The sequence below is a fragment of the Ixodes scapularis genome, unplaced genomic scaffold, assembly GCF_016920785.2.
Source record: "Ixodes scapularis isolate PalLabHiFi unplaced genomic scaffold, ASM1692078v2 PGA_scaffold0__279_contigs__length_252992795, whole genome shotgun sequence".
NCBI lineage: Eukaryota > Metazoa > Arthropoda > Arachnida > Ixodida > Ixodidae > Ixodes > Ixodes scapularis.
This window is the reverse complement of record NW_024609835.1, coordinates 44,171,364-44,188,213: the sequence shown is the minus strand read 5'-3', so window position 1 is coordinate 44,188,213 and position 16,850 is coordinate 44,171,364. Positions and strand designations below refer to the sequence as shown.

The 16,850-nt window shown below is 44.7% G+C and overlaps 2 protein-coding genes across 2 annotated transcripts in view; one reads left to right on the top strand and one right to left on the bottom strand.

Moving 5' to 3' along the window:
• LOC120839311 (sodium/hydrogen exchanger 11-like) overlaps positions 1–13,264 on the bottom strand; it is a 46,318-nt gene extending 33,054 nt beyond the window's left edge. Inside the window, 4 exon segments of the mRNA XM_040500678.2 lie at positions 2,841–2,922; positions 4,334–4,924; positions 11,169–11,448; positions 13,212–13,264. Of these exon segments, the coding sequence (XP_040356612.2) occupies positions 2,841–2,922; positions 4,334–4,924; positions 11,169–11,448; positions 13,212–13,264 (1,006 nt within the window).
• A 2,573-nt stretch (positions 13,265–15,837) lies between these two features.
• Positions 15,838–16,797, top strand: LOC121046441. The gene has a single exon (XM_040500677.1). It carries the CDS (start codon positions 15,838–15,840, stop codon positions 16,795–16,797), a length of 960 nt encoding a protein of 319 aa, XP_040356611.1.
• Positions 16,798–16,850: the final 53 nt, after the last annotated feature.

Below are 16,850 nucleotides of genomic sequence, written 5' to 3'. Positions count from 1 at the left end.
AACAATAACTAAATAAATTACACTTTTATAATGTGAATAAAGCTACATAGGACCCGTTACGAGTAAAGAAAATGCGCGGATTTCTATTATTCTCTGTCGAAGAGAAAACTATCACGTACGTTTTTTTATTGGAATACACAGACTTTCTGTCTGCTTCAATTTGCAACCGGAAGTCCCGTAGACACTAGCGCCAGCTGAGCCTCTAGCGTTTATTTTAATAACTCTATTGTTGTTCCGTCTTTGTGCAGTGCTTCCGGCTTTCTAATACTCGGCACATGACTTTCGAAAGGTGTCTATTGATCTCAAAACTAACTGTAAAATAAGCAGAAAAACAAAATGCGTCTGCACGTAATGAGCTTAAAAGTACAGAGAAGGTGTGTTATATAGGCAGATTTCAACCTGCGAAATTACACGATATAACTGCACACCTGCGAGTTCAGCTGTTCTCATCACCGCATGTGGTTGGACACGAGCCACTATATCCAAGCGTCTGCCGAGGCGTTGATTGTTGTGAGTCGAAGTCGACGGCTCACCGCTGTTCTCGTCTCCAATACACGAGCCGCGCTCGACTGTCGTCATGCGGGTGGTTTTGGTCCCACAATTACGTCATCGAGCTTTGCGAAGGAAAAACTGAAGGAAATAGTCCACTTTTATCCTCGCAATTTCACCGCGACAAAGAAGCTTCTGAACGAGTGGTGGTGCGTGCGAGTATACTCGGGCCAGACGGACCACGCCTCTCCGAAGTCATGACATTCCAACGCAATGTCGTTTCATGGCCCCTTTAAGCCCTCAGTGGGAGAATCGTACTAGCCGACCCTTCTGAGCCTTCTGAGCCTGCAATAGTCTCCTCATAGAGTAACTGTATAGGCTGAGCATATACAGTTACTCCAACTCTTCATAGAAAAAAGCGCCATCTGTCGTACGCAACGACAACCAGCGCCAGCCGCCATGCTGAAGGGGACTGGTGGGTGCGTCGTTCCAAAGAGCAGCATAGGCCGTAGAAGCTAGCCTGATTGCATCAATTCCACGGCCCACGATGCAAACGTACTGCTCCGTACCCGTGTAAGCAGAGTGGGTATGTATTCGTAAATGTGCTCAATATCGGTTGATGGGCGTCGGTCGGGTGGGGATATTCAGCGGCCTATATAGCCAAGCAAGTGTTAGAACGGAACACGAGCCGTTGCCACTCAACGCTCCTTGTGCGTTTGAGGCCGGTGTTTCTAATCTTACTTTGTAGCGTTTGGAGGTCGAGTTTTTTTTTTAAAGTTTCACCTCATTTGAAGAAATTAAAGCGTCAGATATTAATGTAATGTTGCACGTGGTACCGCTTGTGGACATGACAGCTTCGTGAGCGCGTACACTCTCACGCATGCGCGAGCTCGCGGTGCTTCCAACTTGCGCGTGTAAATTATGTGTTAGTTGCGCACGAAGTCATACGACCCCGCGCTTCAACCTGTCTGCAGCGCGTACACACCTGTGCAGCCATTGCTTTATGCAAACCAACATGTACGCGCTTGCAGCTTCTGCTTCACTACGAACCTGCTGCTCTACGACTACAGGGTGTTTCAAAGTAGAGGTTCGACCCTAAAATTGCCCGCAAAAATCAGGGACTTGACATATCAAGGAGAAACTTTCTTCGAATACGTCCTTTACTGGCTGAAATTGCGCATTAGAATTTCAAGTCTTAATTTAAAGTACAAATATTTTTATCGTGCGTAAATTAGACATTTAAATTTTATTTTACACATGAGGCAAGTAAAATACATATTTAACTTGCTACGCTCAGTTGCTGATTTTTGACGGGTCATTAATTGTAGCTTGTAGCTTTATTTTGAGACACTAAAAAATAAGCGGCTCAACATATCAAGTTGAAACTAACCTCGAATACGTATGTTACTTTTCCCATTTACACATTAAAATTTCATGCCTTTGCTTCAAGTATAATGAAAATAAAAAAAAAAATAAAGAAACTGACCCATGTAAAAGCGTAGACTTTTTTGTATTTGAAACTGGGACTCAGAGTTTTAATGCGAAAATCTGACCAGCAAAATACGTATTCGAGTTAAAGTTTCTGCTTGACACGTCGAGTGCCTAGTTTTTGCAGGCGATTTTAGAATTGAAACTTTAATTTGAAACACCCTGTACAGCAATTTGAGGTTTTACTCGTTTTTGTATTACTTATTGTACACAATCTTTGTTGTACATGAAACCCCTGATGGCCGTGCACTAACGATGGCTAGTGTGGGTCTACGTATTTGAACACTAAGAAGCAATGTGTAGTGCAGAAATTTGGGAGGGCCGGGGAGGGCGGGGGAGGGTTTCTTGCTCTTAAAATGATGGAGGTCATCACAACGTAAAAGTCACGTAATCCCGCTTAAATCACCCAGCTCAGCCAGAGTGATACTTGCATTTTCATAACACTTAATTTTTCATTCGCGGAATTCCTTCCACAGGTTCCGAAAATACGCAGAGAACTACAAAAGATGCCTAGCCACCCTTCAACGAGGAAGTTATCACTTCTGTCGAAGGAGCGTTTTGACACCAATCGGCTCTCGTAGAAGCGATGTGTACTTCGCCATCTTTAACGGCTGGGTGTTGAGAAATGTCGTTTACCGATCTCGTGATAGGGAAAACGCTACCTGTAGCCATACAGAGGCGAAGGGATACGGGAAACGCAAGAGCGCCACAGTGTAAACAACTGTACCTGCCGCAGCGGAGTCCTTCACCATAACGTCGGCCGTTCAATGTTATTGGACTGGTTTAGCGTATTTTCGCGTTTGCCTGATTTTTTTTCTAAAGAGGTATTTTGGTTCATTCTGCATTGAAAGGGAACAACTTACCAAATATCCTAAAAACAGACTCCAGAAAGGTGAGGTTTATCAGCTGAGTGAGAAAGGTGTCGCAAACCATGTTGAGGAATGTCTGAAAAAGTCGAGAAGAATAGGGGTTTTTCTAAAGTCTCTGGCGGCTTAAAAAAAGAAAGAAAGAAAACCGTGGCGAGTCCTAATAATTTTATTATCAGTCTAGAGTAAATAGAAAATTTCACTAGACCATATATACGTTGCGGATTGCAGGTATATAGTGGACGCGTGCTCAATCCATGCTATGGACTAATAGCACGAGCTCCCGCTAGCAACGCGAAGCTCGAGCGTACTGTTTACTATTACTCTTTACGAAGACTGAGTTGTTGGCCGATGAGGATGCCGAAGAACAAATCGCGAAGCAAGAAGCATCAGCATAATAAGCCGCACTGCTGCTCATCTCGGGTTGTCAGTAACTACAGCTGTTAAAACCCGGAGATAAAAATTTCTAGAGATGACGACTAGGATAAAAAAAAAAGATAGCGCCCAAATTATTTTAATTGTATAAAAATACATTAAGTCAGTTGTCGGTGCAAGAGCTTGCCTATTGGGTGAACGTGTTTTTATCATCAGGAAGAACGGTTATGCCAGAACGCCAACTTAGACGGCAAACAAGTGATTAGAAACTTCCACCTTGCTCCTCGCAAACATTTGTCGAACTCGTCGTTCGCGAGTGACGATAAGTAGCCATGGGTCAAAATCATCGAGAAAAATTTGCACCGTGGTCTCAAGAGCAGGAATGATAACAGGTTCCTTCTTCTGACCCCGGCTTTTGCCAAATAAATACGGCAATGCACGGGGGTTTCTTGTAACCGTTAGAAACCCCACTTTTAGTTTTGGGAAGAGATGTATTCGGCTATCTACGCCAACAAAACGAGACGCAAAGGCAGAGTCGAAGTTCGGAGGAATTATATCTGATAATGAACCTTCTGGAAGTCTTGGAGTAGCGCAGCTGACTTTTTTCTAAGGGACTTGGCTAACTCCTTCAAGGCGCTACCGAGGATGATGCAACCTGCCGCTTCTTCTGATATCGTATTCCTTTTTACCGTAGGACACGAAATTATTTTGAATTTGATTCAATTCGGCCGCTCCGTAAAAAAAACATTGTTCACTGAAAAAAAAAAAAAAAAAAAAAACATAATGTATAAGCTTTTGAAGTTTGCGAGAACGCGAGATTACAAAACTTTAAAACATCGTTAAGCCAACACTCTTGCCTGCTTTCTTTTATGTTCCTTAATTGTCGCCTTAGGTTTAAACCTGGCATCCTAAACAAAACCCAGCTCGCCTGCCCCCCCCCCCCCCCCCCCCCAGAGCACACACACACACAAACCGGCCGTTCTTAGCATTGTACGAAAATACACGCAGACTTTTTTTCCCCCCAGCGTGTCTGTTTCTTCAAAGTCTCGGAGGCTCCCGCGCGGACGTCACCACGTACACCGCAGCGAAATTTCTCTGTTCCCTGTCCAAATCACCTTGGCGACGAAGTCCACGTTGGTGGTCGCCTGCCGGTGGTAGTAGTAGGTCACAACGGTGATGTTCAGAGGTCCCTTAAGCCCCATCCAGACGGTGACGACTGCCTGCCTCCAGGACACCGGGTAGCCGAACTGCTCGATGATTGGAAAGAGCGCCGCCACGGCGAAGAAGCGCACCAACGTGCGCATGCAGTACGACCAGATGGCGTACTTAAGCTCTTCCTTCTGGAAGAATATGAAGAGCAGCTCGCCCGTGTACAGTGACGTCATAAAGAGGGACATGAAGCCCGACACGTCGTAGATGGCAGACCAGTACTTCTGCAGCAGGCCCTCGAGTTCGGTACAGGCCACAAGGCGGTTCGAGTTGGTCATCAGCGTAAAAGCCACCACGCCATCGACGCCCGAGCTACCGGACCACTCGAGGGTGCAGAAGGTCACGTAGGTGAGGACCACCAGGAGGATGGTGTTGCTGCTCTGGCTCTGCGGCGCCAGGCGAAGGGACCGAATGGCCAGGGTGCCCATCGCGACGCCGAACACCAGGCCTACCGCGTGCTTCAGAACCAGGTGCTTCAGCAGCGTCCAGATGTCGCTCTGGGGAAGCGTGACGAAGTTGCGAGTCAAAGCTGCTACAACAAAACTCGGAGTATAGACCATTCCATTTAGCGCTCTCTGGGCGGCACCATTTTGTTCGACCGCAGCGCCCTCTCCACACATCCGGGAAGTTCAGCGGGTTCGGCGGGGTAAAACGAGAGAGAGGGCACGCGCCGGTCTCCGCTAGCAGACGACAAACCGGGAGGTTGCCGTTCTCCATCTTGGGGCTGTATCGGCGGGCTCTACCGAACATCGAACTCTCGCTCGTGGCTTCCGTTGTGAAGTGGTTCGCGTTCTTAGAATGGTTGTGGCTACTCCAAATCAGTCTATAGCTCTCTGTTGTTCTATTTTGCTAAATGATCAACTGGCATATCTTTTTTCCGTTACTTAAATAGCAGTTGAGTCAGCCGGCAGTACTACCCTCAACTACTGCTTGTATTGCAGCAGGAGGTCACGTTTTATTTATTATTTCAAGCTTCCACTCATGATCGCTAAAGGCCTACACCAGTACGAACTTTTGTATAGTAAAAAAGGTACAGCAACCGGATTTTCTTTTCGCCAAAGAGACCGGCCAGTCTGACACAGTTTTCCCTATTTTTGTTTTTTATTTGCGCGCAGGTAACAGCGCAATTAGACCCTGTGAGACTTTTTATCTAGCATAGTATTACACGATAACTGGCATACCAAAATCTGCGCATCTGCACTTGAAAGTTCCAAGATGACGCGATTTTAAACAGAGTTTGCACGCCAGTCGGACGCTAGCTACAACCCACTCGGAGGAGGGGACGACATGCGGGGTGAGAGGGGGAGTGCATTTTTTTCTCTTTTACCCTCTCTGCTATGACCCTAATGGAACGGTCTATAGGTAACGAAATACTCAGTATTACCTGCCTTGTCTTCTGTTACTAATGTTGTCGTTTTACTGGAATAAAGTTCCAAGAATCACGTCACTCAGAAGGACGCATGCGGTGCAAGGAAAGAGATTAAAGTTTTCCTTCAGCATATTTTATTTTTCAATGCGAGTTGTGTTCATTGGTTTGATTTCTTGCCAAGTTTTCAGGCTGGTTCGCACACTTGCAACTGCTTACGACCTAGTGTCTTAAGACTTATTGGGATCACTTACGACGAGAGAACACACTGGCGCCATCTGCCGGGTGGCCGTAAAACAGTTAGCATTTCCGTATATTTCTTATTTTTTCGTGCATTAGCTTTACTTTCTTGACTCGAAAAACCTTTCGACAATGTTATAAACGAGCATTCCGCTTAGACCGTGTGTACATTGGATCTCGCAAATACTGCAAAACCTTCTCTCTAGTGAAATGAAGTTCCTGGCACCGGCCATGGATGGTGCCAGCGTACCAGTCTGTTCTTTTGTCATAAGAAATAACTAAGCCTGAATTGCAAGCAAGCGTAAGTGTTTGAATATTCCGTTACGCCTTAGTGTAACAAAGAGCCGTTACGCGCAGGCAAAGGAAACAAAGCATACATAGCCCATAGCAGGCCATGCATATTCGAACAAAGCATATACCGAGACACACTTAGCCATAATTGTTTATACTGAACGATTGAGGTATATTAGCGGTAAATGAACAATGCTAAAATCTAAGAACAAAGGGTATTAGGACAAGCTTCTTACGGACCTCGTTCTGGTAGACTTTGACCTTATGTACCGGGCTTTTTATAATTTGCCGAGTTTGGCTCGAAGCTGGCAGTGTACGACCCCTGCCTGTTTCTTGCCGTCTTTCGCGTCTATTACTTGAAGAAGGGCGTCCGCTCGAAAGGTCGTGTATACCTCCCTGTCCACGTATTTTTTTGAGAAGCACAACCATATTACTTGCTATTACGTGTTTTGGCTCGTTGTGCTCGGCAGCGCCTCCATTCTCTTGGATACTACCTTCCATCATTAGCAACTTGCCCGCACACTTACCCTGAACAAGACTTCACGGGCCATGCTTTAAACTTCCCGCTGTGCCCGAATAGACTCATCTCACTACGGGCTCCATGCATGCGTGACGCCACCGCAACTTTAGTCAACAGGAGACTGGCGGCTGTGTACGCGACAGCTGGTGCCTTGGCTCGCGTAGACACTCAGGGAGGTTATCGCACGCGCAGAAAGACTAACGTTTCAACTTGAACTCACAAAAATCTCTAATCAACTAGAAACTACTGTCAAGAACAGTATAAGTCAGTGGCCTTGAAAATACCGCCAAAATTTGAATGCGACCATTCAAACCCAACCGGAGAAACTTGTCGACCTAGAAGATCGTAGTCGAAGAAACAACTTGGTAATCTTTGGCATCCCTAAGAACCAAGGCAAAAAACAAACAAAAAACGAAGACTTAAAATCGAAAGTAGTCGCGGATGTTTTTTCAAAACCGCCTGGGAGTTACAGTAAAGTTGATCGTACGAGTGCACTAAATTGTGCGGAAGCAACTCAACAAAATTCGGCCAGTAATCATACTCTTTGCAGATTTCAACGAAAAAATAGAAATCTTTCGCAATTGCAAAATAATTGAAGGGATCAGGAATATCTATTTCAGACGACTTTCACGAACCACAATAACCAGACGTGGGATGCCCTGGGAAAGTTCGAGAGCAGAGAGGGGTGACGGCGCGCGGATAAGTCTTGTTCCTGATAAGATTAATATAAACGATGATTTCTACTCGCGGAGTGACGAGGATAACTGCCGCGTCAAAGTTAATAGGAATAAATCCGATAATAATAAAAAGTGTCTTTATGAGAGAGAGAAAAAAAAAACGAGGAACTACGTGTGGTAAATCTAAACGCGCGCAGTCTAGCTAATAAAGTTATTAAACTCGAGCAGGTACTAATGATTTATAGCCCCGATGTTGTCGAAGTAACAGAAACAAGGTTTTACCCAGAAATAAGTAACGGAGAGTTAGAAAAACCAGAGGAGGCAGAGTAGTATTAAACTCTTAAAAATAATATCGACTATGCAGTAATTAAAAATATTCAAGAAGTTGAAAATATATGGTGTAAAATGAACTATTATAATACTTCGTCGTCTGTGCATTTTATAGGCCTCCGGATGCTCCTAATTCAGTCTTGGAAGCACTACACAATTACCTTAGTACTAACATTAGGCTCGGAACCAGACTAATTATTGCTAAAGATTTTAACTTGCCTGGAATTAATTGGGACCACCTTGATGCAGGACATGTGCATGTAATTAATTGCGAACTTCTTCTCGATATTGCACTTGACAATTGTCTGACGCAAGTCGTTTCCAACTCGTGAAGTTGGAAACAGCTGCTCGTTGTTAGAGTTAATATATTTGTGAGTAGTCATTTACTCAAGTATCAAGTGTCTGTTCACGAGAGTATCTCTGATCATAGATTAGCATTTTCATGTCTCAAAACTGCTAAAACTTTTTAAACAAACAAAGTGTTCTATTCAAGTGCCTAATTTTTCTAAAGCGAACGACGAAAGTGTGCTAGACTACATCTATCTGTCATTTTCGTCGGTTTTCAACTTCCGATGGTACAAGTGACGTGGATTCTTTATGGGGCTGAATCTAAAAGCATTGTTACCAATTGCTTAGAATATGTTATACCCAAACAAAATAAATCAATAAAAAAAATCTAATCCGTGGGCAAACCTAGAGATTGTACAACTCAAGCGTAAAATAAAACGTAAACGTCGTAAAAAAAAAAAAAAAAAAAAAAGAAAACGAGGAAGATTTTTTAGAACTTTCATGTCTTCTTAAGCAAAAGCTGAGTTCGGCAAAGGGTCGTTATTTTTTTAAACTCTGCTGAATTTTATTAACAATTCACCCGACAAATTTTGTCGTCACTTAAAACCTCGGAAAGAGCGATTGGAATATATCATTAAAAACAATAGCATCGTGGCCGATTCAAAAGATATCGCCAATAGGTTTAATACTTTTTTCAAAAGTGTGTTTGTTATTGCAGACGGTGCTATAGACGACTTGAGCTTCAATGCGACAAGTAGTACTAGGAGGGATATAATAATTACTGAAGAGGGATGTTTTCTTCACTATTAAACTTAGACGTAAATAAGTCAACAGGGCCAAACAAAATACCAAACAAGTTTTTAAAAACATATGCATAATGGTTTTTAAAATATCTAACCATTATTTTGCGAACGTCACTAAAACAACAACATGACGCAGTGCAAGAGTCGTACCGATTCTTAAAAAAAGGAAGTAAGCATAATATTAAAACCTACCGTGCACAGTATGCAAATTATTAATTATTAATTAATTATTCATTTATTTAGAGAGCATGCATAGTATGCAAATTATGTGAGCATATTATTTCTAAAGCATTATACAAGTATATCAAATCCTTCAACATTTTTCATACTAACCAACATGAGTTTCGCCAGCACCTATCGACAGTCACGCAACTCAAAGAAGCATTTGACGATTTGGTCGCTTCTTCTAATGAACGAGGACAGATTGATGCGGTTAGCCTTGACCTTTCTGAGGTGTTTGATGGAGTACCACACAGCGAACTGCCTCATAAACTTTCGTTGTATGGTGTCAATCGTAGCGTGACATTGTGGTTCAGGGCGTATTTATCTAATCGGGTGCAGTACGTAGAGGTTAACTGTGCCTGTTCAATAATATCCGAGGCAACCTCGGGCGTCCCCAGGGGTCAGTATTCGGATCAGTTTTAATTTACATTAATGACATCGCGGCGGAAATAAACTCAGGGGTTACAGTGCGGCTATTTACGGATGAGTGCCTGGTAAATTCAAAAATCAGGGAGGAAGACGACCAGCACAGATTAAGTGCATCCGTTAGGTCTATTGAGGATTGGTGTTCAAAATGGAAGCTGAAAATTAATACGCAAAAAAAACAGTGTTTGCCCGAATAACTAAGAAAACTAAGAATGTTCTTTCCTTTACTTCTGATCTTGGTGGGAGTCCTTTGGTTGAAGTCGATAGTTTGAAATACTTGAGTGTGACGATTTCTAAAGACTTAACTTGAAATAAGCAAATAAATGAACCATGCCACAAAGGAATAAAAAACGTTTTCGTTTTTAAGACGAAATCTGAACTGTGCTCGGCCTCAAGTGAAGTTAATGGCCTACACAACGTATAATAGGCCAACCTTGGAGTACGCTGCATCGGTATAAGACCCCTATAGAGAAAAATCAAATTAATGAACTCGGAAAAGTTCAGAGGAAGGCGGTACGGTTTATTCTATACAAATACAAGCGACTTGATTCTGACAGTTATGCTGAACAGCCTCAATCTCCCCTTAATTTCTGTTCGTCGAAAAATTGCTCAACTAAACTTTTTCCTTGTGTTTTCTCATCACCTGTATAATATTGACCCTGATTTTAGATTAACATCTCGCGCATCGAGAGAACTGATATACGTGAGCACTAATCAGTTTGAAGTGCCCAAATGTAATCTTGTCACGAATGAAGGTGACAAGAAAACGAACAACGAACTGAAAAATAAAGGTTTAATAAGCGAACTTGCGCCAAACGAAAAATACAGAACGAGCGTCGAGGCAGCAGAAAAAGCGGGCGGCGATTCGGCGGCGTAACAGAGAGCGAGAGCGAAACTGACTCGGCAAGGTCGCGGGCAGCTGCTAATCTACAGTGCATCTCTCGAAAGTTCGGCAAAGAAGGTTCGAGCGTCGCGCGCTCGAACCTTCTTGACCGGGCACTTTCGAGAACAAGAAAACAGGACGAAATTTACGTCCGGTGCAAGAATGAACGCGAACCTTCTAGAAGTCTGTGACCGAGCCTTGCTTTCTCGGCCCAGCGGGTACTGTAACTGTAAAAGATTGGAATAATCTCCCCCACAATATTTTATTATCGGACTGTTTAGATGAACTTGAGAGGGCCCTTCTAAATATGTGTAAGTTGGGCTGACAAAAAAATAGTTCTAATATTTTTGCCAAGCAGTGGATGTTGAGTGCTGACAATTAATTTTGTTCAGAGCTAGATAATATATTGAATGTCTGGGCTATTTCAGCCCCTTTATTATAAGTAGGCGTCGCTGAATGTCTACTGTATTGTAGCCCCGATATTGTATATTTGAGTGTTCTCTTATACCCCACACCTGTTAAAGCCCCGTACTTGAAGTAAACGGTATTCACAAAAAAAAATAAAAGTTACTTCGACGCATTGCAGCAGCGGTAGCGTACCGAAACTGGCTGATGAGATCGGTCTATTCCCAGTCAGTAAAAGATAGGTGCGACCGACTTCCGAGCGCTTTCAAGAAAATTGAACTGTGGCCTACCCTTCCGCTCAATCTGTCGTCGACGTAACCAAGAACGGACCAGACGAAGATGTTGTTGAGTGCGGACTCTGCCTGCAGCATCGTCGTGAGGATCGGGTAGCGACCTTCTTCGAACAGCTTGTCGGCCATGGGAAACCGCTCGTTAGAGCACAGGAGTATGCCGAAGATCAGGCTGTTCTTCAGAGTGTTGGTGCCCATGAAGATGAAGGCGTACAGCGCGCACACCAAGGTGCTGATGCCCAGCGTACCCACGGAGAAGACCACGATCTCCTTGTGGCATCTGCACGTTCGCGAAGAGAACCGGTGGGTCACAACAGCATAATGCCAGTTCTAAATGCACGCGTTTATTCGCGGTGAGAAACTCGCGAGGGGCGCTTCTGTTTTCGTCACCACCGGTAGCGCGCGTGCTGCCCACGCTCCACGCTGTTATGATTTTATTTAAATAGTGCATAGAAGCTCGGCATTGCACGTGCTTGCACCAGCAGAGGACGGTGAAGTATTCTCACTCTGGGTTGTAAAAAACTTCCACCGGGCGGCGATACCCAAACTTATCACCGCGAATATGTCCAGTTCTTAGCGCTTTCTTGTCCGAATATGGGATGCACCTTTGCAGAACGTGCAGCGCGGAGTGTGCAGTGGCCGAGAGCACGCTCCATGTGCAACTCATGGCTTTTTTTGGAGCGGGCACTTTAACCAATGTGCGCTTGGCGGCAGCAAAGCCCACTACACGTAATTTGAAGGCTCTTGCTTGCGGGCTTGTGCACCACCAAAGCAGCACAGAAACAACTGCAGGCACAATAAGATGAAAAAGGAAGCGGAAAGGAATGGGACGGCAAAACGAGAGTGTCGATCGGGACAGCAGCAACGCGAGTCAGATTCCTTTACAGCAACGCGAGCCAGATTAATCCAGTTCACGGACAATCCGTACGGTGCGGTATACAGGGCGTTTATGTGAAAGCTCTCAAATATTCCTAACAATATGCTGTTCGAGATAAAAAGAACTTCGCGGGAACAAACTACCAGCCTTGGCGTCCGTCTAGGAATGCAAAAACATACTAATTAGCAAAATAATTAACTGAAACGTAGTAATATAATTTTTAATTAGTGAAAATGAACATAGGGTTCTACTGAGAAACTTCCTAAGCCTCATTGCAAACCACTAAATTAAGTCTTTTTAGAATTATATATATAAGGCGGGGGCAGAACTTTACGGCGTTCCGTAAAAACGCTAAATTAAACGCGTTTCTATAATTTCGTGTGTGTGTGTTTTTTTGTTTTTTTGTTTGTTTTTTTTTTTTTTTTTTTTTTTTTTTTTTTTTGGGGGGGGGCGCATTTTTGCGTTTGTGGTACTGTTTCCCAGTGGTCGAGACGCGCAACACACATGCGCCATGCTTCCCCTCCTACGGGGACGCAAGGGGGTGGCTTGTCGCCGCGACCACCGGGAAGCAGGGCCGCGGCCGTAAAGATGCGCTCCGGTAAGAAACTGAAACTTAGAAACGCGTCCAAACTGAGCGTTTTTTCAGAACGCCATAAAATGCTGCCCCTGTCCTATATTTTTCTAAAAAGAGTTGACTGAGTGATTTTCGAGGATGCTTAGCAAATTTCCCAGTCGAAGCATATGTTTATTTTGGTTAATTTAGAAATAGTAAATTTTGGTTAATCATCTTGTTAATTAGTACATTTCTGAAATACTTGTCCGCCAAGGCTGGTACTCTGTGACAGGCTTGAGCTGAGCTAGTTGGTTCATAGTTCACTTACGGCCAGCTGAACTAGAAAAAACATACACATAAAGAAAAGACCATTCACGCCGCTGGACTAACAACTGATTTCCTTTTTCCTCCTCTTCTGCTGCAAGCCACGCTTGAGGGAACAAGGCTGGTAGTTTGTTCCCGCAAAGAGTTTCTTATTTTTTCTCGAGCAGCATATTTTAGAGATTTTTTAAAGCTTTCGCAGAAACACCCTGTATATCGAGCGCGTAACAGACTGATCTCGGGCGGATGTGGGCAGAAGACCAGCTGTATTTTGTGAATCCCAGGTGTTTACCCTTTCCGGTATGTATACATGGGTAACTTCTTCGGGTAACGTCCGGCCGCCATGACAGGTAGCCGAGAACACTTCTGGTTCGGGTTTTGTTTACATGCTTTTAAAGGGCAACATCGTCGCTATGTTTCGTGTGTTCCGCAATTAAATCGACCTCTTGAACGTTTTCCGCTTCCACTGGCCTTTTGAAGTGCTGTAAGGCCTTGCAATTGACTGAGCAACTCTGCCATGGTAGATCTCTGCGAAATAAAAGATGCAGAGAGCCGTCGAGCGTGAACAGTCTTTATCACACGAGCGTCAATATCACGCTCAACAGAAGGATCGCTTAATTTTTAAATTAAGGATACACACATCCCACACTTCCGGACAACGAATATACTTGATCGAACGTATCACCACTTCAGTTCTTTTGCAAATAAAAATTGATTGAAATATTAATTAATATTTGCCCAGATATAACTTTTTTATTTTAGACTTAAGGCAGGTTTTCAGGACACAGACCAACTAGCTACTGAATAAAATATTTAATGAAGCAGAATTACTTCCTGACGTTAATTTTCATATGCATGCGAGCTTGTGAACAGACGGTTTATGTCAGAGTCCTGAACAAACTCCAGCAAGAGGCCATAAACAAGAAAGACGGTACAAAAATGGGAATTTTGAGAGTTTGTCAGCGGACGACTTTAGAATAGAAGGGATCTTTTCGCAAAGTGGAACCATGTCTAGGATTCACTTCCACTTTAATTTCAGCACGCCAATTTCCAAAAGTCGAGAGCCAGATTTTTCTTTCTTTCAACATCCACTAAAACGTTTATTTGTCTTTGCGACACGATTAAAGCAAAACGTGAAACGACATCGGTGCCATCCTTTCGATTTTATTACTCACCCACGTCGTCAAACACAAGAGCGCTTGTGTGTATCCGCCCAAACAGAACAGCTCGGACAAATGCGATATGTCTCGCGTGATCGTAAGAAGTCGGACGCAAAACTAGTTTTCTACCTTATCGCCTCGGTTCTTGAATCTGAAATAGCCTTTTTACGTACGCGTCTGCGCCTGTATTCACGTGAATATAATGCATTGAATCGCCGCGGTAGGACGACGTTGTCACAATCATGAGATCTCCATTCGTCGTAGAAAACACGCCGCCTGATTTTTGCAGGGAACGAGGGGCGCAGTCGTACTACACGCTGCGACGGCTTTGTCCCAATCACGATATCTCTACTCGTCGTCGAAAACGCACCTCAAGCTTTTTCCCGGGCACGATCGATCACGAGTGGCGCAATCCTTCACAGCCTTCTTCGACTACGCCCGACAGGCGTAGCGTAATTTTGCTTTGGCTAGCTCGAACACTCGCAGCGACGCCACGCAGTTGATGGAGCGATGTTGTTTTCGCACACGCTCTACCGTGTACGAAAAACACGAAACAATTACATGTTTCGGTTGATTCGTGGGCGTCTAACTTCGTTGAATGACTCACGTGTAGACCCGCCGGCAATATGAAGGTGAACACCTTACCTGGTTTCTTGCCTGCTTTACGGCTCCCTAAAGCTATATTAACTCTCAACGTCTCAAATTGTACGTGGCTTGCGGTCTAAACTTTGCGTTTTAGCCCTCTTCTGGAACAGAGATGTTCCAAAAATTGCAGGAGCGTCAAAAACAAGAAGAGGGCTGTTCACCTTCATATCGCTCACTGGTGTACACAAGTTTCCACTAGGCCGTCAGGTAAGGCCATGTAACGTTTCACCATAAGGAGGCTAAATAAAAAGAGATGCGGTGCTTTTTCTTAACCTTGTATGGTCCAGAAACACACACACATCTATCACACATCCAGGATTCGACATACCTTTTCCCATTTTCCGTCGAGAATAAATTAAAAGACGCGCATCTCATTCTCGCTCATCGAAACATACACAAGAAGCTAATCAACTGGAAGTTATCTCTGCCACAGGAAGTTCCACCATTACGTCTTTATGTTTACCTCGGAATACCACGTATTTGGAATTGCAAAATTCATAATAATTATTGTGAACTGGGCAAATAAATATGTTACAAAAACCTACATTCAAATATACCCGCATTTTTCAGTCCCCCGATGTCAGTGGAAGGCAGGCTTGCCATTGGAGCAAGCAGTCTAAAAATAGACCATGCCAAGTATTTGTTCCTTGCTGGTGCGCGGGTAGCGGAGCGAGCTTCCAAAGCATTTCTTTAACACATTGAAACTGCTTGGAATCAGTGGAAATTCTGCGCTCTGGAGAATGGACCCTGCTTTCCGCTGGCGTCACTTTCTCGTTGCGGCCAGTGCACAGACTTTCAATTTGAGAAACACGGTGGGATCAGAATATATATATATATATATATATATATATATTGTGACGAAGATGAGATCTACGGTGCGTTGGGGAAAAACACGGAGGCTGAGGGAAGACGAGGAGGAAGAGGTTCGTTCGGGCAGAGCGCGCGACTAGCTGGATTCCCAACGGCCTTTCTCTCAACCTAGCTACCACACTGTAAATAATAAACCCCCATCAGTTTGTAACATCGTTTCCTTGAAATTGGTGGAGGTGCGGGTTTCCCCAACTATCCGGACTTCACTCGTAAGCGTTCCTGCATCCTACACCCCTGAAATCGATGCGACGCCAACCGGTATCACGCCAAGGAGCCTCGGACGAGGCAGCGCAGGACACCACTCCTGACCAGGCACCTACTGTTGCAAGTGCAACCACTATCCTATGCGCGGGAGCCCTCCGTCAGCGGGACCCACAGCTCTTCAGCGGAATCGGTGACGATGACATTGAGGACTGGTTGGAGTCAGTTGAAAGGGTGAGCCTCCACAACAAATGGGATGACACCGTGAAGCTCAATAACGTAATTTTTTATTTGACCGACGTTGCAAAACTATGGTATACCAACCATGAGTCAGAGCTGGTGACCTGGCCCCAGTTCAAAGCAAAGATCCAGGAAGTATTTGGGAAGCCTGCCCAGCGGAAGCTCGTCGCGAAGAGGACATTGGCACCACGCACTCAACTGCACGATGAAAGCTTCGTTAGCTACATCGAAGATGTCCTGAAGTTGTGCAAGCGCGTTGACACCCGCATGACCGAAGATGAAAAACTGAAGAACATCATGAAAGGCATTGCCGAAGATGCTTTCCAGATCCTTGTCGTCAAAGCGCCAACGACTGTCTCTGAAGTCATCGACATCTGCCAGAACTTCTCTGAGCTGCGCCTTCAGCGTTTGCCAGCCAAACGCAAACTGGAACCTTCCGCAGAGCTGGCCAGCCTGACAACTGCAATCGAAGGCTCCGTCGACAAATGGGCCGAACTCCGATGCGTCATTCAAGACATCGTACGTGACGAAGTGGCTCGCCAATTAGGAAAGCCTTCGACCCCTCCGGAGTCCTTTATCTCGCCTTCGATCAGAGCGCTAATTGAGGATCAAGTCAAAGCCGCGATTCCTTGCGCCGTTATGCCGCCGGCCGCGTCACCACCGCTAGTGCCTCAGGTGCCAACGTATGCCGAGATGCTAACACGCCCGATACCTGCTCGGGTCTTCCAACCACAGCCGCCATTTTCTCCTCCTCGCTGGTAAGCACGCAGGGCTGACCAATGGAGGACGCCAGAAAATCGTCCCATTTGCTTTTC